General features: G+C 46.4%; 1 protein-coding gene across 4 annotated transcripts in view; it reads left to right on the forward strand.

Moving 5' to 3' along the window:
• VWA2 (von Willebrand factor A domain containing 2) overlaps window positions 1-21,520 on the forward strand; it is a 33,771-nt gene continuing 12,251 nt past the window's right edge. For 3 of the 4 annotated variants that reach the window (XM_049811337.1, XM_049811340.1, XM_049811341.1), the window contains exons 1-9: window positions 1,568-1,615; window positions 6,866-6,924; window positions 7,571-7,645; window positions 9,705-9,838; window positions 12,100-12,209; window positions 17,921-18,115; window positions 18,485-18,615; window positions 19,331-19,463; window positions 21,221-21,276. In XM_049811337.1, coding sequence (XP_049667294.1) covers window positions 6,876-6,924; window positions 7,571-7,645; window positions 9,705-9,838; window positions 12,100-12,209; window positions 17,921-18,115; window positions 18,485-18,615; window positions 19,331-19,463; window positions 21,221-21,276 — 883 coding nt within the window. In that variant the 5' untranslated portion in view covers window positions 1,568-1,615; window positions 6,866-6,875. Of the gene's footprint in view, window positions 41-1,567; window positions 1,616-6,865; window positions 6,925-7,570; window positions 7,646-9,704; window positions 9,839-12,099; window positions 12,210-17,920; window positions 18,116-18,484; window positions 18,616-19,330; window positions 19,464-21,220; window positions 21,277-21,520 lie in introns of those variants that run through there. The other variant, XM_049811338.1, reaches the window with a different exon arrangement.

The following is a 21,520-nucleotide window of genomic DNA, read 5'->3' on the forward strand; positions in this document are numbered from 1 at the left end:
GCCGGCCTCCTCCCAGCCCGGCCGGGTGCGCGGAGCCCGGGTAAGCACATGGGCGGGAGACGGAGGGCGGGGGGGGGGACGGGGACGGCTGGCGAGCGGGACGAGGAGGTGACTGCGCCTGGGTGAGTCTTCCCCGGGCGGCAGCGCCGGGGCGGCTCGGGGGGGTGTGTGGGGGGGTCCCGGTCCGGCCGCTGCCGGAGCGGAGGTCCTGGCCCCCGGCTGGCGGTCCTCGGGGGAAAGCGCCGGGTCGGTGAAGCCGTCCTGGCTCCTGCTGGGGGGTGGATGCGGTGGGAGACCGATTCTGTGGCAGGTAACTGGAAGCCCGTGTGCCGGTCAGGGTCAAGGGAGGGGGTGGTAGAAGGCACCCAAAAGCCCCGTTACTCAGCCGAGGTCCCGACCCGGGTCAGGAGAAGAGGTGAGTTGAGCCCCAGACTCTGTGTGTTTCGCCTTTGGTCCGGTTGAACGGTGCCCCTGAGAGCACAAGCTTTGCTGCCATACTCAGTAACGGGGATTGGGTCAGACTTGTCTTGAACAAGGGAGGAGTTAATTCACTGTAATGAATAAATAGTGCCATGCTGGGGTTTTAAAATCACAAAAAAACCCCACCACTCAGGAAACCAGACCTAGCCCATGCTGTAATGCTTTCATTGACTTGCTTCTAGCAGTTTTGGGGTGCGGCCAGGTGAAAGTGCTGAACTTGCCAGGGCAGGCTTTCAGACGGGTTGTGTGTCATGTCCTTAAGGAAAACCTTTCTGTAGAAGATACAAAGACAACTTGATCAAGTCTTGATCAAGCAAGAACCGAAGGACCTGGAAGGATATCTGTAATATGCCCAGACACTTGTACTTCATTAAAGAAACTAGAGTAGCTCTTCTCTTTGAGTACACGCAATAGCGGCTTTTCCTGACGTGGTGTAATGACTAGAGGAGGACTCTCTTTGGCTGGTTCCCAGTTGTGCTATAAATTCATGCTCCTGCGAGCAAGTCATTTTGTCTCTCCGTATCTTGGTTTCAGTGTATGTTAAAGAGAAGTGAAGATGCCTTCCCCCATGGCCTGGAGTGAAAAGGAAACAGGGATAGCAGGACCCTGTTTCCAAGTTATATGGGGAAAATGTGACCTGGAAATTGTGAAAATTATTTCCCCGGGGCTTCTGCTAAGTTGACTTCTATTTTGTTTGTTTATTTTGCATAGTGAAGATGACGCATTACCAGGAGACAAGCCCTACATACAACCACATTTTCCCACTTTCTTCAGAGAGGGCTGCGCTGGAGAGGCTGTTGGTGTGCTGACCCACTCCTCATGTACTGTGTGCTGGGGAAGTTAACCACAGCGTCTCCTCCTAAAGATCTGTGGGTCTTCTAGGAGGACTCTAAGAGGAATAAGTAGATGGAATGACTTAAAAAGAATCTCTTTTGACCCAGCCCCAGTTCTGGAAAAAAACCAACCCAAAACCCAAACATGTGGAAGATTCCCACTTTATAAAGCTCCTTTAGGAAGGGCCCATGGACCACTGTTCTAAAAAAGTATGCAGGTAACAGCTTGTATGTATTTGCAGGGTGATGCCATGGAGAAAATTATCAGGCTGGGGCTCACAGAGATGCAGCAGGAGGATAAGGTGTGAATTGGAGTTTGTTTTTTAAAAGGGGCTGGGTATGAGATGATCAGGAACATCCTGGCGTCATGTGTGCTGAGATGAGGACAGATTATCTCACGTTCTGAGAGCTAAATTGAATACCAGAGATAGCAAAAAAGGAATTTTCCTCTCTCCCTCCAGCCTCTGCTGTAGGTAATCACTGCAACTGACTGGCTTGGAAAGGTAGAATTCCTCCTCTTCTGCAGTATGGGGTGAATGGGGAAGACAGATGAGAATTTTGTTTCCTCAAGAGGGAGATTTGTCATAGAAATCTTTAAGTCCTTATTTCTGCTTTTGGTACTATGAGGCTTGTCCTAAGCCATCTAGCAGGTGCCTATGCTTGAGGCCTGGCATTGTTAGCAACTGGCTTGATGCTCTTTGGCTAGTGGTTTGCTTCTGCTGCAGACAGCAAGCACCCCTTGCAGCACTGCTGAGGACACCTGCCCGGGAGGCTCTCAGGACAGTGATACCACCAAGTGAAATAACAGAGGTTTTTTGTCTTGTAAGATGAGGTGACAAACCTAAGGTCTTCCTGTCCCTCTGGGAAGCCTTTGGGCAAAGGCATCTGTGTGGTACAGTGGTATATCTAAGGAATAAAGCAGAGAGATGGTGTCTTGCTGATATGCACAAGAAAGCTGCCTCCTGCAAGAAGCATGATCCTCATCCACCTCATTCTTTGGGAACCATTCACACCTACTCATGGTGTAGGTGGATCAGTAGTTGATTGACCTCAGGTGTGGATGTTTCTGGCTGGTACAAGGCAATGCAGGTCAGGCCCTGAGCCAGGCACCCAGCTGTAGCATTCCTAGATTTGCACAGCTGAGGGCAGAGCGGCAACAGGGGACAATTACAGTAATTACACTGGAACCCGTAGCCTCGAATTAGTAGTTCTCGGCAGGGTATGTGACCAAGTTATCTGCGTTCTTTCGTAACCTCAATATAATTACATTGTTTGGATACTTATTTTCTTATGGTGCCATTGGTTTGTCCTAAGACGCCAAGTTCCTGCAGATCACTGTACCACTTCTCTTGGCCACTCTGTAAAACGTTTCTTCCCAGCATCTGCACTAGCTGCCTGCTGCTGCGAGCAAGTGCTGAGTGCTTGCAATGCTGAGGTGGGCTCTGGCTCCCTTGGGTGGTCTTGCATGTGGCATCCAGCAAAAGATAAAAAAAGATGAGGCATTCGTGGAGACACTCCCGCTGCTCTAGCCACAGGCAAAGTCAGTAGCATGAGTGCTTTTGTCAGAACAAACTACACAATAAGTTCAGCACAAGCTCTTGGGTCAGAAAAGTGTCTTTTATTCCATAATTTGTGGGTCATACAGGACCTGATCTGCAGTATGTCAGTTTTGACAGTACCCCATGTGAGCAGTGCTGCAAGATCAAGGTCTCTTTATATACGGGAGCCTTTATTGCACAGGGAAAAAGAGCCTGTCAAAACTCTGCTTTGCTGCAGAACCAGCAGGGTTGAGTAAAGCTGGTTTTGCAGAGCACCTTATGGAATTTTAATCTTGTTTATCACTTGGAGAAAAATACTGTCAAAAGTTTTAGACTGAAATCTGTGATGTTTGTTTTGAAGAGAAGTTAAACTTTTCCCTGGTGTCTTCCTCCTCCCCCCTTCAGTTTTGGCTCCTACCGTTACCTGCCCCCAGCCGGGGCAGTGCCGGTGGCTGGCCAGAGGGGTCTCCTGGAGTTTCCAGTAGACGTGGCCCACTGCCTCCAAACCTGGGCAAGAAGAAAAAAGTAAAATTTACTTATGGAGAACAGGCTGAGGGAGACTGAAAGAGGGGGCAGCAAAACTGGCCTCCCCTCTTCCCTCCCTACACTTAAACATCAGACAAGCCCCTAGCAGGGACACCCCTCAGCAAGCCGATGCCACGTCCTCCCCAGCAGACAGAGCAGCGCTGAAGGGAACCACAGAGTTACAACTGCAGTGATGGGGTCGCTTGGCTTGTTTAAGAATATGCTTTAATGAATATGCAGCATAATCTCTTCTGCTTTCTCTCCTACTGTTAAATAAAAGGGGGACAGTTTGAAAAACGAGCTGGAAATGCCTTTTGTTGCAAGCCAGGTCTCCGAGATGAGAAGAAGTGGTAATTTATTAAAGCAGCTGACTGGCACTTTTAAGTATCTTCTACTTGTCCCAGTACAAGAGTAATATTTGCCCCAAAGTAGTGTACGTGATATTAACTGTTGTGGTAACAGTCTGTAAAAATGGGGTGTGTTCATATGGGTATACACAGGATAGCATCTCATGGTGGTGTTTCGTGCCAGGCAAGTTTAGCAAGGTACATGACATCAGCTGCAAGCCTTTCCCCTTCTTACAGAGACACCAGCCCACAGTATTTTTGGGATCTCTTCTCAGCCAGGTGCTTGTCCCATTGTAGGCACAGCTGTGCTGTCAGACCTGGTTCCACATCTAGGTGACCGCGGTGGCCAGTGGTGCTGGGTTCACTGTGTTTTGGTTGTGTCTCATTAGTAAGAATAATCAAGCTCAGATATTTTGCAGATGGTGAGGGACATGTTGGGAAGATACTTGGCAAGAAGAGTTTTTCCCCCCTGTGCCTCTCTCTCCCCTCTCTTGTCTCCTCCAAATAAGGTACATGTGGTTACACTCTTACTTAGCTTTGCATAAATTGTCATCACATTTGTGTGGCCAAGTCAGAATCTAGGTGCAAACAATGCAAGTTTTGACTGAGTGAGGTTAAAAAAAAAAAGAAAGATTATTTTTGACTCAGTACTAATGCAGATGTTTTTGAAATTCCCTTTCCTAATGGCCAGGAAGATAAAATGAAAAGGTCCTTCACTCACCACCCCATCCCCCAGCAAAGCTCCTGTCTAAAGTTCCTAGGCTGCTGCTAATCCTGGGCTAATGCTGATGAACAGCGGGTGACAATGAAGCTTTCTTTTAATTTCTGCTGCTGAGAGTCTAGCTGTGCTGAACGGCAAAGAATTTATCCTGTGAATTAGTTGATTTAAGACCAAGATAAGACCCAAGTTGTAGAAACATCTCGACCTGTCAATGTTTTGTATGAAAACAACCTGAAATCCAACCCTACCTGTCACATCTGGTTGCAAGCAGAGGCTTGTCCTCCTTTGGGTGTTGTGTGCTCTGGAATTAGCTCCTAGAAAGAATATCCTCAGGGCATGGCAAAAGGATGACCTTACCTCTGTGGCATGTGCCAGGGCTTGAAGCTACTGAGGGATGCAAGGAAGGGCTTCCTTGATGGGGTCGTGTTTTGTGTTTACCTCCCATTACTTAAGCAAGCTTGGGATCTATTAATTTGGCAGTGGCAGTCTGGTGGGGGTGTTGGGAAGATGCATTGAGGTGTGATGCTTGTAAAGCACCTGGAGCTGGGTAAACAACTGCAAGACACAGAGTGTTCTTGTGTCTATAATCCCTAATGACACTTCCTTAATCCCCTCTTCATTACGGACCCATGCAGATAACTGAGCATGGCCTGCCACAGGTACCTTGCCTTGTCTGACGCGAGGGGTGTAAAGTGCAGGCAGCTGTATGGGTTTAATGGGCCCCTGCTCTGACCAGATAGGTCTGGGATGGGTGCTAGAGGTTCCCCTGGCAGAGGGAAGGGTGGGACACTGATGCTTTAGTACAAGACAGGCCCATCACTTCAGGTGTCTCACCTGCTCTTCTGAAGAGAAAAGCTTGCCCCGAGGAGAAGGTTCTGTTGCTTAAAGCTTGGCTTGTGTCCTGGGGTTTAAAGTTTCATGTGTCCCTGGGAGTACACCCGTGTTTTGATAGGGTCTTCCCACCTATGGAAACACAGCGGGTGCTGGCACCCAGTCTCAAGAATTGGGGAAACTGAGAAAGCGAGACGCCAGCACTGAACATTAAGTCCAAGGTCAAACAATAAGACAGAGAGGAACCACCTCTTGGCTTCTTTCTCTGATTAAAAATGTTCCTTCCTTGCAGGAGCTAATAATATACAGAGATGTGTCCGAGGGCAACAGCAGTCCAAGGTTGGACTGGGACAGGCAGCGTGGGGGCCCTATGGGGCACCCTGGGAAGCCGTTTCCCGACTCCTGCTGCCCTGACTTGTGAGGTTTGCCAGATTACGCTTGCAAAGAATGGGCACCTGGAGTGATGGGAACGGGCCTGTTTTGGCAATTTCGCTAACAAGCATCAGTTCTTCCTGGCTGCTTATTAAATATATCATTTGCTGCAGAGACAAGTCTTTCCTGAGTAAAAGCCCTCTCTATTTTCGTGGAAAAACAATTGGTTAATAGAGCTGGTTTTCAAGAAATGCACTTATTTGTTTTTAACTACATGAAGAAAGTCTGCTTTTGCAATGAGAGAGGCAGAGATCCAGTGTGAATCTGGTCAAATTTGCTCTAGTGAGTGCACTCAGTGCTTTTAATCTGAAGAAAAAATAAATATACGTGTTTTAAATAGAAGGCCATGGCCTCTGCAAGACATGCTTGGTCTAAATCTGGGTGTGCTTGAAAGCGTTACTGAAGTCCAGCTACAATGTGATGGCAGTCTTGCTGATTTTAAAGGAAAAACGAGCAGAAAATTGGCTTTGCTGGACAGTTATACGTAAAAACGTCTCCCCAGAAAGCCAGTCCTCGGAAAACGTAAGGCATGGAAGAGCCTGTGGTTGAGTGTTGTTGAAGACTAGCGACGAGGATGGGCAGCAGCGATGGCCGAGGCGAGCCCCGCGGGACAGGTCCCTCTCTGCTGTGGTCCACGGCAGGGACGTCTCTACCAGAGCCCCCAGTGATGGTGGGGTTGGGGGGACACGGCTCTGCCCTGTGCTCCATGAACCCCTGGGGTTCGGCTCTCCACTGGCTGCCGAAGGGTGGTGGGGGCCCTGGTGGGACTTGACTTTGAGAGGGAGATGCAGCAGAGAGGAAGGAGGTGGAGGGAGGAGAGTAGAGGTCCAGGTGGCCATGGAGGGAAGGAGAGGAGGGGAGGCTGGGCAATCCTTCCCTCCCCTGCAAAGCATGCTCTCTCCGGTTTTGGTAGGAAAGGAATTGAGTACATAGGGAGACTTTCCTTTCTATCATTCCCTCATTTTCACGTTTTTTTCCTTCTGTCTGTTTTCCACCCTTCTCCCCAGGGTAGGAGTTGCTTTTGTCCCTCAGACCAAATGTTTCTGAACTCTTCACATCAGACAACCAGTGAGGAGAGATTATCGGCTGCAGGTAGAGAAACCAGCTTTAGGAATTGGATTAATATTCTTCTTTTTTTCTTTTTTTTTTCTCTTTCAGATTTGTCACCATGAGCCTCTTGTCGTTTGTGTCCATCTGCATTTTCCTGCTTCCCCAAAGTACGTTTCAAGTTGTTGTTTTGCATCAGCGTTTTCTGTCTCAGATGCTTCCCTGTCTCTGGCTGGAGTTCTTCGATCCCAGGAACGAGAGCTGAATCAGTGCCTCTCCAGGAGATTTACTGATAAACCTCTGAAACATAGTTTCATGTAGAAGGGGAGAAAATAATACCTGGGCAAACTGCTTTGCTGAGAATCTAAACACATGTGACTGATACGTATATGAAGTGTCTAATAGATATGGGAAAAGCTGATGTTGTTACTATGATATTAAAAGTTCATAAATTTTTCCAGTGCAATTATTTGGTGTCTCCAGTGCTTATGACTGTAATTTTTGGAGCCTAAGCCTAGCCTAGCCTCTTGTTCCTGTGCTGCATCCCTGCATTTGGTGAGCAGAGGGACTGTCCTCCCATGTGCTGGAGTCAGGCCCCTGGCATTTTTCATGCTCTCTGTGTCCCTGCTAGAAGGAATTTCCTCCCATAGATGATACGCAGCTGTGCTGTGTCAACAAATTATTTTTTGCGAGTGTGAAATCTACACAGCAAAAGAGCATTTTTGCTGCTATAGATTAAAGCCTGTGTGTAATTATTTTTATTTTTTTAAAGGCAGTTTCTGGTGTTGATGCATGATTATCTGTTTGATCCCACAGTTTTGCTGGCATTGAGTGTGCAAGAAATCCATGCTGACCAGGAGATGATTGGCAAGATCTCAGCTGCTGGCCAGTGTAAGTTTGTTTTTTAAAGTCAGTCATCTACTTTCTGAATTAATTCTTTCTTTGTTTTTCTCAGTTTGTTTGTGTGGGGTTTTTTATTATTTATATTTTTGTTTACTGGACCCCATTCAGTACGTGAAGTCCCCAGCAATGCTCTGGCAAGCACAGAAGCGTGGCTGCTTCTGCCCTAGCCTCGCTTTTCCCCTCATTGGTTTCTAGCTCTTCTGGGATGCCGACCTACTCTGCTTTTCCTAAATTGTGTATTTGCCAACCAGCTGGTGTTTCTGTCAGTTACTTCAGAGCATGTTTCAAGTAATCCTGATTTAAGGAGCCGTGTTTAATTACAGACTTGATTTACAATCAGACCTCTCATGTGGCTGATTCGTTCAAGCTGTAAAGCCAGCACCAGCCACGGTGCGGTGAGTAGGGACGAGTGGGCTCCGTTTGGCCAGCAGACTATGTTCGCCTAAAGGTGCCTTGACGATGTACATGCAGTCAGTTACTTATAAACTGTATCGCGCATTCTCCTGCTAGCCATTATTTTCTATTGTCTGCATGTCAAGTGATAAATTACATTTTTTCCTATGCCAGGTCTGCCCTCCAGCCCCATCCCATAGTACCATGTGTTCAGCTCAGACTTTCCATCCTGATGTGCTGTATTTGGACATTTCTCACTGATGCACATCACCAAGAGCCCTTTGGTGGGCTGCAGACATCCAGCTTATGAGTCTCTGTAAGAGCTGCATTGCTGCAGCTGCAACACGGAGATCCCTGCTCCTTGTACCGCTGAACTCCAGAGCAACCTGAAGACCATTTCTCTGTGCCCAGCCCATACTGGGATGGGGGCACAGGAGTTTTTCTCTGCGCATGCTTGGGCGGGCAGCTGGAGTCAGTGACTGTGGGCGAGTACCCGGGTTGTTGCATCTCCACATTTATACAGTCTGTGAGGGCAAGGCTGACAAGCTGGGGTGGCGCTGGCAGAGAGGCTGTGCTCCAGTCCGTCCCCAATACAGTGATCCAGGGCAAGGCCGGTTGCCCTATTAGAAAACCCAGTGACCCAGAAGGGAATGCTTTACAACTTTCAATCCCTCATAATCTGGTAGTAGAAAACCCTATTTATAAATACAGGGTTTTGCTAGCAGGACTGATTCGGAAAAAAGTAGTGATAATAAAATGATGATAATGGGGATAGAGAAAGGGCATGGGTCAAAAGGGCTCTTAAAAAGTTGATGTGCTTGCTGCCTGTATTGAGCTTCTGGATTCATTTTCCGTTGAAGTTAGTTCTGGTAAATGCTGCAGAGGTGACTTTAAAATTTCTGTGTAAATGCTTTGAAAATGTCTCTTCAGAGTCTGCAGACTACCTTTTTTTTTTTTTTTTTTTTTTTTAATTTTTGTCAGTGAAATGATGGGTTTCCACTGCAGCATAAGCATCTCGGAAACTTGTACTTGGGAGCAGTCGTGTTCATGCAGGTAGAGGTGATATAAGGACACATCTCTGAAGATGGGATAAAAGGCAGATTTTCGTGAAAAGTCTTTCTGTCAGAGCCTTGGAGGTGTTTAGAGAGTTTGTGTTTAGAAAAACAAGGGCGTGTTTTGAAAAATGTGCTGCAGATGAAACACATCTGGCTCTGCGGGACTCTGTTCGATTTGCAAACGCCTCCCAGATTCGTGTCTGTGCCTTGGGCTGGGAGAGGCTGCAGGTCCTGCCAGGCACGGCCGCCTATCCCCACTGCTCACCCCTCCGTGTCCTCGCTGGGAGAGTAGCTCTCTCTGCGGTTAATGATATCTTTGTATCGGCTCATGGAGTTGTTGCTCCCATGCGTTCACTGAACTGCCAAATCCAGGCTGGGGACCTGAAATCTAAGGTGAAAGTCTTGCAGGCTGTGAGGGCTGAACTGGCACTGCTGCAGGCCAGAGCAGGAGTTCATGTGGGCTTTGGGCTGTGAACACCGCGCTGCCCTGATCTGTCCTCAGCAAGTCCATTTGTCTAGATTTTCTGCTCTTGGCTGTCTGCTTCCAGAGATTGAGACTAATAAAGTGCAGTTTCACAGCATGTATCTTTTTCTCCTAGTGATGCAGTGCTCTGCTTCGTTAGATGTCCTTTTCCTCTTGGACGGCTCCTACAGCATTGGCAAAGGAAGCTTTGAAAGGTCTAAGCACTTTGCAGGCAAGCTCTGTGATGCCTTGGACATCCATCCAGACAGGGTGAGTGTCAGGAATGTCTCATTTTAGTTGCAAGCAGGTTGGTGATGTGTGGAAAGGCCAGTGATAACGTGCTGAAGTGAAACGGCAAAATTCAGCCTAGGAGCTACCATGGGGTCACAGTATCTATTCAGAAAGATGCAGTGGAGGTTTGTGAAGCAGTGGAGTTGGAGGATACTTCTTGATTCTTCACAGATTTTAAGCGGTTCCATTTGGTCTTGAGAAAAGACACAACCTGTCAGGTTAAAGATTATGATTTAGGGTTTTTTTACCAATTTTTATTTTGGTTTGGATGCTCTTAGACTAAAATAGTTGGATCTTTTTGTTGGTTTTCCCTGGTAAGTTGCAGAATTAGTCTCTGGGAAGTTAATCGCCATTCTGTACAGAGGTAAGTGATACAGTCTGCTTGCCCTGCTTCTCCTAGAAGGTGTCTGTTCCAAAATAAGTCAAAAGGGCAGAAGGGAAGTTGTTCATTGCAAGGCACTAGCTGTATACTGAGGCATTTGGGGATCTGTAAGCTGCTGTAGATCTCCAAGATATCACCGCGCTCCCCATCTGCTAGTGGTGCAGTGCGCTTAATGCTGGTACTCACCAGAGAGCACAGAACTGGCCAGCTGGAGTCCACACAGCTGGTATTTACAGATACCTGGTATAAAACACACTAAGATAAATGGACAGGTGTGGCTATGCCAAGTTCTTGTCCACTCCTATTCTGGACCTTGGCTCAAATCAAAGTCTAATTTTGGGTGCCATGTGTCTGCAAGGAGTAAGGGGAGCTGTGCCACTGTAGCCACAGTCCAGGCTCCCTCAGGTCTTACCTGCTCCTGGAGCCATTCTTGAGGAACCTCTGGCCCTGAACGACACATCCCGGGGTTCGTCTGAGGGGATTTCAAACCAGACCCAGCTGCAGTTCCAGCTGTGCATCCAGTCCCACATCATGCTATCCTAGCCAGGGGACCTTGGAGCAGGCTGGGACGGTTGCTGTACTTGATTGCCTGCCAGAGCCTTTCCAAATAAATGTCAGGTCTTTGGGAAGGTTGTGGCAGGGACGCAAGGTCTCTGTGTAGCAGGAAGAGGAACCTGAGGCAGGACAGAGAGTGGGTCTGGGCCGCTGCTGTGGCTTTGAGGACTCCTGGTCCATGTCTGATTCTCCAGAGATGTCTGGGAGCAAAGGAACAGAGGCAGGTCTTCTGTTTGCTCCTGGTTCCCGCAGCAGGGATGCTTCGAGGCACCTGAAAACCTCCTCCAGATCAACCACGACCACTGTTCCAGGCCCTAAAATCGAAAGCTGCTGCTCTGCCCCTTTTGCAGGGTCCTTTGGAAGCTGAAATCACCATTCCTCTCCATTTTCTCATCTAAAAAATCTTTCACCCTTCAGATCTCAGCTTACAGCCACACAGCACAGGAAGCTTTCCACAGCCTGGGCAGTGACGGTAAGGAGTCGCAGTGTGCGTGCAAGGCTTTGAGAGGTGCTAGGTGGCTCAGGTTGAATGGGCATCTCCTTTTCGTCACTCATACTAAATTGTCTGAAAGTAGAGACTTGCATCTAGGAACCAACTGCAATGTAGGCTTATGCAAAAGAATTTGAACATTGCAGATTTGGTGAGCTGTTTGGTGTTTTTTTTTTTTTTTTTTTAAAATACCATCCTTCCCCTAGTCTTCCTCTTAATCCTTACATAGACTGGACTGAAAATTAGTAGCCTTTTCACCTTTGAAGCTGTCACATTCCATAAGACTTCTTGTATGACTTCAGTGAAATATTCTGGATGTATTGCCCAATACAGGCAATTTAGTTTGTTTGCATTTTCAAGCATTTTCAACTATAGAAAATGGTTTTAGAGGAGGTAGTGGAAAAATAATTGGTTTGTGTTGCCTACTATGCTTAATGCCAGAGGGGGCTGCTTTTAGTAATGGAAAGATTGCCTGCACAGGGTATAAATGGCTTGGTATAAAAGGTGTTATTTATAACCTTACTGTCCTTGAGGCTACTAGCTGCTCTAAATGGATAAATATAGATCTTGAGCTGCCTGTAACTGCAGCAGAGGCTCCCGTTGTTTGCAGATGAACTTTTTCACCTTGTTTATAGCCTGTATAGGTATTGCTGTGGTTTGTGCTCTTTTTTGAAGTTCATTTAGAGTGCCAGTGGCTCAACATGGAAAACGGAGTTTGTCTCGATACAATTTAGTCTTCCCAAATCTGTAAATTGATCAAAAGACTAAAACTCGTGACAGGCCCCTTTCATAATCTTTAACCTTTTCTTTTAGGTCCGCGTGGGAATGATACAGTTTAGCTCTACTCCCCATCTTGAATTCCCACTGGATTCGTATCTAACCAAACAAGAAGTGAAAGAGAGAATCAAGAGGATTGTGTTCAGGTCAGCTTATTTTACAACTCTTCTCTTTTTCTGGGCTATGAATGATCTCTGGACTGAGAGGATTTTTAGGTCCAGACATCTCCGCCTCTGCTGTGCATACACCAACGTGTCACCCCCAGGGAGGTGGGTGGACGAACACTGTCTGTAGTCCATAATCCACAGTCTGCTAAAAACATGCAACCTGGTCTGTCTTTGTCAGTGAAAGTTGATAGGGGAGAAAGTTGACAGTGTCCCACTATAATGTGGTAAATAGGGGAGAGTTTTCCGTGATGGTCCTGGCAGGCTGTTCTGGCCATTTGTGCCAGGCGGTGGGTTACATCCTTCCAGGGAAGAGCAAGTGTGGCATTCCCACATGGCTGCGAAAAGGCAGGACATTATGCATCTTCATTTTTTGGTGGTTACAGTGCAATTTGTCCTATGAGGCAGTGATGAATTGCTGGTCCCTAGATATCTGTGCATGTGTGTCTGCTGAATTCAAGAGGAGGATCAGGCATTCAGACAGAAACCTTTTTTATTCCTGAATGTTAAGACTTGGATGTCTTCCCACGACCTCCGGAAATGGAGCCAGAAGCCCCAAAAAGCACTGTCCTTAGAGCCTCTCAAAATCCAAACTTTTTATCTTGGAGAAATACATTTAGATCTACAAAGGATCCGACAACCACCCCAAAATAACACTTGTTTTGATGATAGATGAGGTACTGGTATGGCCTGCGGGTATCTACTCTTTCTTTAGGTGATCTGCATTAGGGCTAAAGGTTAGCTCAGCATTTCTCATGAATGTCTGCTGCTCTCAGTGTGCTGTACATATTGCAAGCAAATGTGATCACTTTTGACTTGTTCAAGCAAGATCAATTGCCTGAGTTTTGTTGTATTGCTTTTGATAAGTTTATCAAATCAAGAAAACCTCTCATGTAAAGCTACAGGAAAAACTTGCCAGAAAACAAGATACGCTCCTCCTCTTTGGCTGTTGCTTGAAAGTCTGTGGGAGCAGAGAAAGTGAAGCAGTGTTTGGTGTCTGGCACTGAAATTCTTTGATGACAACACATGGATGCTGACAGATCAAACAGAAGTAATGACCTTGTGCTTGGCCGTTTCATCTAGTTTAAATGAAAAGCTGACATTTCCAAGTAGATAAAATAGTTACAAATGGATTCCAGTTGGCTTCTGAAAAAACTTGGTGTTTAACATCTTGGTTGAGAGGCTCCTTGATGTGCTTCTGATGAGCCTGTGGCCAGCGAGGCATTTCCTGACTTCAGTCCTGTGCTCTGGGCACGGAGCTGAGAGCACTTGGAAGGAGGCAGCACCAGACTGAAGTGAAGCTTTTGTGATTTATCCGGAGACTGTGGTCTCTTCCTGTGATTCCCACCTAAATAGCTTTTGAATTCGTTGGCCAATTTCAACCAAATTTGGCGGTAATCTCAGAAGCTACATTTCTTATTAATTTATTTTGTACAAGTCAATGGCTGGTTGCAGGAGAGAAACCTGCCTAGTGCTGTTCCTGAGGAAAAGCAGCAGGTAAAGTCCAGATCTCCTCCGGCTTCAGAAAATCCTTACTGGAGTACTGCCTTAAACACACATCTGCTGCGTCAAAAACTGGTGAACCTCAAAATGCAAATTGATAAGAAACTGAATTTAATGAGCTTTGGTGCAGAGACTCTTTATTGACTTTTTTCTAATACTCAGGGCTCACGTGGGCACAGCTTACTGAGTTCATCAAGATTTAGTCATCAGACTGACTATGCACAATATATTTTCCCTCATGCACAGCACTTTTCGCTGAAGCATCTGACATCTACTGACATTTGGTCAGGAAAAGGCAGATTTGGACATGCTATGAACACACAGTCATTGAGTATGTTTTGAAATGGTGGAGTGCAGAGGAGGAAGTACCTAAAGAAAGAAGTTCAAAGTAAAAAGGCCTGGCAGGTACTGAATTAAAAAGTTTCTGTGAAAATCAGAGGGTAGATGGAAAATAATGACTTTGGGCATGATCAAATGTTTTTCTAGAGCAAGCAAATCAGGAATCAGGTACTAAAGCAAAGGATGGATGTTCAGAAAGTAAATGGGGTATGTTTGTGTCAACACAGCCAACAGAGAACATGATGCCTCTAAGAAAGGAGTAACACTTATGGTTTGTTTCCCTTTGCTTGCTCTGGATGGCAATAAAAGCAGCCCTAAAAGGCAATCAAAGGAAGTTATTTGTAGCACAGCTCCTTGGAAGAATTAGAAGACAGCTGGAAATGTCTTCTCTGATCTAGTGGCTTAATTATCAACAGGTCTGGAGAATGTTCCCGGTGAGCTGGGCTCCCCCTGGTATCAAATGTCCAGTTGGGGACAGCACATTACAGACCTCTCGCATTGTGCAGGTGGAGAACTACCAAGAAAGGAAAAGGGAGAGTTATGTCCATGGAGGATTTACCCCTTTGAGATAAGCAAATGTTTAGCCCTCCAACAACAACAAGAGATAATGTGTTGTAGGCAGGGATCAAAGCTGGCGACAACAGCTGAAGAACTTGCAGTGTAGGTTGCCCAGGGGACAAAAGGCTTTTGTCCAGTGTGTTGTGTTGTAGCAGGGTCTTAGCCTGCTGATGACTGGGTGGGGAATGTAGGTGGTTGATGTGAAGCTTGAGTTGGTTGAGTTAGGTGGCCAGCAGCAGGGGCCGGTGTGCCTGGGTATGCTAAGTCTCTGAGTGTGGGAGGCAGATGGGGAGTTGGAGCAGCTGGAGCTGATTTCACTGAGCCGCCTTGGGATCCAGCTGCACAGTCCACCAAACCTCACCCTGCGAGACAGAGGTGAGAACATCTCCTACCTCGTCTCCAAGGTCTCTCGTAGGTTACCTATGGCTTTTACTTAAATAAAACTTCAGTGTTTGGCTCACAGTGTAATCATTCCTGCCTCAGCCTGACAGAGATGATGATTTTATATATAGTTTTGATGACATTTTGTGGTTCACAGAACATGGAGCCCAGTCTTGAGCAGGCATCTCTAACAGTCATTTAAAGTTAAGTGTTGAAAGCAGAGGAGTACAGTCCCTGCCCCACAGAGCTGACTAGCAAGAAACAACAACTAGAGTAAATGTGCAGCCCATAAAAATAACCACACCTTGTCCTTCCCCTCCTAGACCTCTCTGTATGTATAGCACTCCCCTTTTTTTCCCTTCTGCTTTATTTTCAGCACCCTCTGCAATGAGGGACTCCTTCCCAGTTCACATCCAGTATGCCATCACCAAAGAGACTCTAGCACTGTGAGGACACTGGCCATAACCCAGGGCAATCGGGCTCTTAGGTTGAGGAGGCATCCAGTAGTCAGCAAATCTTATTCTTTAATAATCTCACAAGAAATGAGTCTCAGGATTTCTAAGGCATCTTTGACTAAAGCTGTTCTGGCAAGCTGTAGCTTATTTTGTACTAATACTGCATTCAAGGTTGCTTTTCCTTGGGAGTTACTGCATAGCTGCAAGGCTTGATGTCTGCCATTCCCTAATGCTTCGCAGAAGCCAATTTTACCTGCTGATTTATGTCACCATTGGCATGTGTCACCGCTGGAATGTGCCCCCTTTGGCATCTGAGGCAGGGTGTGGGTTTAGTACTTTGCTACTGAGAGGATTGCTGAGTATTGAACTAATTGCTTTCTGCCTCAGAAACATTCCCTTCTCCAGGGCAGAATTCAAGGGCTGCCAAAATAGAGAGGTGGCTGGTTCCTTGCACCACCAGAAACTGCTTTTGTGGGGCCAGGCAAGAGGGAGTAGATGTTTTTTTGGGGAAGGACCTGGGATCAGCACTCAAATCTGCCTCTCTTTGTCCAAGATGACACTTAGTTTTCATTCCTTCGGAGGTCAGCTTGCGCACCCCTTCGTCCTGCTCCTCAGACCCACTTCTCATCAGGAGCATCCCATCAGTCAGCTCTTTGGAGCGGATGGATATGTGCAGGTTTTCAGATGGGATCATCTGACGCCTTTACAAGTCTGGCCCTTCATCTTGTGATATCCCATTCATTCGTAAGCAAAAGATGGCAGGACTATCTTCATCCCACTCTTTGAGTTATGTGTATTGTAAGAAATTTTTGACAGGAGAGGCCCCCAGGCAAGCTCCATGATGGCACAAACCCCAGCCCCGAGAGCTCCCAGGCCCTGCCAGGATTTCAGGACACTACTGCAGTGCAGGCAGTATGAGGAATAAGGCAGCTTTGGCATCTGAGCCACAAGTGAGCTGAGGTGGATAACTTGTGCCACATTTTAAATGGCCTTGTGCTGCTTCCAGGTGATCCTATCTCCGAAATAAGAAGTGACGGGTACAGCTTGTGTGAACATCAGTGGCTGGTGCACCTTCTCTATCATACCAGTGCTGCTGGCAAGCAACCTAGCAGATGAAAGTATTGCTTTTAACTGAGTTTAGCATGGGTTTAGACAATGGGAGCACCAGGTGGCTTTTCTTAATGTTTACTCATGTAAAAGGTACGGGTGAAACCCTGAAGAAAGCATGCCTTGTGTTCAGTCCTTCTGAGTTTCCAGGGATACACTAAGAAGCTTTCAGCATTTGTATTTTCAGGAGCTTTACTACAGGAAGGACAAATGACTTTTTGCAGAAAATCAGATTAACCTGCAGATCAACCAGGTAGATAAAGGCAAGGACTCTCTGCACACTGTTGGACTGCAGACTCTCAGTTACAAGCTGAGACACATGGCTCCCTGCCTCAGCTCTTGGTCTAGGAATGGCAGAAGGTCCCATGGAGGGAAAGGGATGATACATGACAAGAGTTTATAGCACGTTTATGCATCAAGAGAAAGAAAACCACTTTGAAACCGCTTTTAGGGCAACCAAGTTGGTGAGGGGCCTGGAGCATTAGTCTTACGAAGAGCAGCTGAGGGAGCTGGGGTTGTTCAGCCTGGAGAAGAGGAAGCTGAGAGGAGACCTGATCGCTCTCTACAACTACCTGAGAGGAGGCTGTAGCGAGGTGGGTGCTGGTCTCTTCTGTCAGGTGGCTGGAGATAGGACAAGAGGGAAGGGCCTCAAGTTGAGGCAAGGGAGATTTAGGTTAGATATTAGGAAAAATTTTTTTTACTGAGAGGGTTGTCAGACATTGGAATAGGCTGCTCAGGGAAGTGGTTGAGTCACCATCCCTGGAGGTATTAAAAAAGCAAGTAGACGGGGTACTTCAGGACATGGATTAGTGGGCATGGTTGATGGTTGGACTCGATGATCTTGAAGGTCTTTTCCAACCTAAATGATTCTATAATTCTATGAAATGCTGTGGTCTTTGTTCATTTTGCCCACTTGTACTGTGTTTCTCACTGGAATACAAGAGGTTGTTGTAAAACAGCTTTTCCACGGAACCCTTAAAGAAGGGACTGCAATTTTCATATGGAAAAACAGAAGCAGTTGAGACATTTGTTGAAGCTGGAAATAAAAGTCAAATATCCAAGAGCTCTGGTTCCTGCTCTAATTGCAGAAACACTCTGCTGTGTGTTAGAAGTCTTCTGGAGACCACTCTGGGTTGGAAGGAGGTAAGCATGAGCAGATGGGACCTATGGATAGAAAGATGACAAGAATGACAGCACTAGACATCTCTGTGGATGTGTTGTGTGGCAACAGGCAGAAACATGCTAAGTTTCCCGTTAACAGAGGGTGGAAATTTGAAAATCAAATGGTAAATTCAATAGCAGGAGAAGGTCTGATTTCTGCTTTTCTGGTTTTCTCTCCCTTCTTTCTAGAGGTGGGAGCACAGAGACAGGTCAGGCTCTGAAGTACATTCTCCGCAAGGGATTCCCTGGTGGCAGAAACTCGAGCGTCCCTGAAATCCTGATCGTCATTTCGGATGGAAAGTCCCAGGGCAGTACCGCAATGCCTGCAATGCAGGTGAAGGAGAGACACATCACAGTTTTTGCAGTGGGAATCAAGTTTCCAAGGTAGGAAACTTTCCACGGAGTGGGAAATGGAGGCCCAGCTAGGCAAATGGCAAGTCCTAGTGAGCGAGGGATGGTCTTGTGCTAGATATGAGTTTTGGAAAGAGAAAAGGGGAATTTGTGGCATAACACAGGCATGGAGGAAACACTAATTTGGTGGCTGGTGTAGAAGGAGGACCAGAGTTGGTGAAGGAGGCTCTTCCACTGAGTAGAGGTATGCTACTGCCTGAGACTAAACACACCAGGATCTTGAAAACTGTTTGAAGGGTGTCATGGTTTTGCATCAGCTCTCTCATTTGCTACGCAGGGTGTGTTTTGATACTCAGTTCTTTGGGGTTGACTAAGCGGTTGAACCCCTGCCTTGCTCGGCAGGTGGGAGGAGCTGCACGTGCTGGCCAGCGAGCCCACCGAGCAGCATGTGCTCTTTGCTGGAGATGCTGACGATGCTGCCAACGGCCTGTACAGCACCCTCACCGGCTCTGTCTGCAGTGCCACTGCTCCAGGTAACCCCCGTCCTGGCTCCACCTTCATGCCCATGCTTTGAACTTGGACCATGTCACTGAGTGAGAAAGGTGAGGCAGCGTCAAAAAGCGTACAGGGGAATTAGCAGGAGTTGCGCTTTGAAGTAACTCGGTGCTGGTGCCCAGACTGGATGGCATGCTTGCCAGCTACCTCTCCAAATATCTGCAAGCTGCAGGATCCTAAATCTTTCTGTGCCTCAGTTCACCTCTGAAAATGGGAATAATGGTCCTTGTTCATGTCATGGGGGATAGAGGGATCAACACAGTTGTGTTAAATCTTCTAATGGACTTGGCTGTGTGTTAAGGGGGGGGGGGACGGGACGGGACACCAGGGGCTTGCAAGAGATAGAAAAGATAGAACTAGAGTTGTCCAGAGGTAGCAGAAAATCCAATACATGAATGACGAAGGCACCAGAGGGGCTGAAAAGTTGTCACTGAACCCTGAACTCAGCAGTGCGAGTTCTATAGCAAAGCAGAGGATGAATAGTGAGCAACCCAGAAAGTGGGGTGGGTTGGTGAGCTTGTCGACAAAAAATTTCTCTTCTGGGGTCTCATGGAGGGTCTCTGAAGTACCGTCTGGTCTGCTGTTGGCAGGCAGTTGAGGAAGACTAACCCATTCCAGAATGGTGCCCCACTCCCACACAGACTTTGTACTTTCAGGCAATTGATCCTAGTTTGCATTTGTTCTTTGCTACAGGCTGCAAAGTTGAATCCCACCCTTGTGAACGCAGGACCCTGGAGACTGTGAAAGAGCTGGCTGGAAACTATATGTGTTGGAAAGGCTCAAAGCAGCCAAACGTAGTGCATGTGTCACTGTGCCCTTTCTACAGGTAAGTTAGACACCCGCGTCTTTAAAGGTGTGTGGGGCTGAGAGAAGATGAGAGACGTGGTAATGAGGCTTTTATCTGACCTTGACTCTTTACTGGGATGAAGATCCTTCAGAAGACTGATACAAACATAGCCTCTAGACCTAGCAGAAGGCTCTCCCTGCTCTGACCATTGGCTGATCTGAGAAGCAAATGATAGGAGGAGTTGCTGAGACAAAGAAGCAGAAGATGATTAGACCAAGAGCGCCATAAATACTATAAATGGAACTGGGATTAGTTTCCTACCTGTTGAACAGAGATCCTTTGAAGTTTACATCTCTGTACCAGCTCTGTGATGCAGAGGGTTTCTAGGTTTGGCTCCCTGTGTTGGTGCTAGATCGCTTTTTGCCACTCAGGCTTGCTTTCTTTCAGAGAAGCCCCTTTTCCTTTTTTAGCTTTGCTTGCCTGCCCTGGGGGGCTTAGGAAGGACTTTTCTGTGGCGAGGCTTCAGTGACTGGCAGAAAATACCCCCCAGTCATAGTGCAGCAATGCCAAAACTAGGATGCACACAAAGAGCTTCCTTGTCACGTCAATGGCAGTGAGTTACATGAGGGGAATGTCTTCTTGCTCAGGGAGAGGAGGCTGGAGCTGAAAACCCATAAAGCTTGTCAGGTCCATCAAATAATAGTGTCACTGCCGTCGGTACAGCGGGAGAAATGCTTTAAAAATGAGCTGTGAAGGGCAAGGCAGCTTCATGCTCTTTGCTGATAAAAATAGCCAAGTGAAAATGGTGTCAGACAGAAATTGGTAGGGGGCATTGTTTTTCCTTTGAAGAGATGCTTCATGTGTTTGTTTTAATATCAGGCATTCAGATTAATGTTTGAAAATCACCCCAGATCTGGACTGTGCCTTGACGGCCTGCTGCATAGATATAATGGGAATGATTGTATGGATAATTTCAGACATGTCCTAATGCCTGTGAGTGTTTCCAGATACTTGTACCTCAGGGCCAAGATGGGAAAGCAGAGCAGCTTGTGGCTTGCTTATGGCATCCCCAAAGTGATGGATTTGGCCACAGTTGCTGCAAGTTTGAGCAGCCCTAATGCAGAACACTGTAAAAATCAGTGGCATAGTGAAGCTGCAGGTATTAGAGAAATAGAAACCTCATTAACAAGGATGAAAAAATGCAGAAATCGTCTCACTGTCAGGAACCAATGTTACCTGCCACCTTACGTGTGGCAAGTATACGCCTCTGCTCTAGGGTTTGGTGGTTTTTTTTCATGTCATCTTAGGGCAGGGAAATGAAGGAGGAAGTTGAAAAATCCCACTGGCAGGCACAGCTGAGGGCTGAGGATTTCTTCCCATTCTAAACCTTGGTTGTCCACTAGTTACAGCTGGATAAGTCACATGCTAGCATTAATGTTGAATAAGAAATTCTCACTGCTGTAGAATTTTCTTTTCATTCTGATTTAGAGCAAAAAGTTTAACATGTCTTCTGTAACAACTAGAAAAAAATAATAATTTGTAGCCTTAAAAATACATCCATAATCTTTAAATGTAAAATGTTAAAGTAGAATTAAAAACCAAAAGAGTAGATTTGATGAAATGATGTTTTTTCTTTTGCCACCCCACTCAGAATGGACATTTTCTTTTGAAATACTTGTTTTGAAAAATTGCATTTTCAAAGGAAAATTTGTTCCATTGAAAACACAGTAAAGTCAGCCTTGAAGATACCTTGTTAATCTTTACATTCATGATAGGTTTTATTCTTCCCGTTTCAGATGGAAGAGAGTCTTGATAAAACACTCATCCAGATGCTTCCGAACTGTGTGTCCAGGTAGGACTTACCTTTCCTGCTATGTAAATCAAAATTTTAAAAAGGCTAATAACTAAAGAATAAAAAGATGGGGTTTTACTTTCACTTCTAAAAATTTTGTTCTGAGGGAGAGAGTGTGATCCTTAACAAGAAGTTGATACTATGTTCAGTTTTTTTGTCTCGGGGGTATTCATGACCAGAGTTCTTTTGGATTAAAATATTTTCCCATCATTTCTCCTTCCATTTGAGGAGCCAGTTAATCCTC

This window comes from Accipiter gentilis, chromosome 9, assembly GCF_929443795.1.
Source record: "Accipiter gentilis chromosome 9, bAccGen1.1, whole genome shotgun sequence".
NCBI lineage: Eukaryota > Metazoa > Chordata > Aves > Accipitriformes > Accipitridae > Astur > Astur gentilis.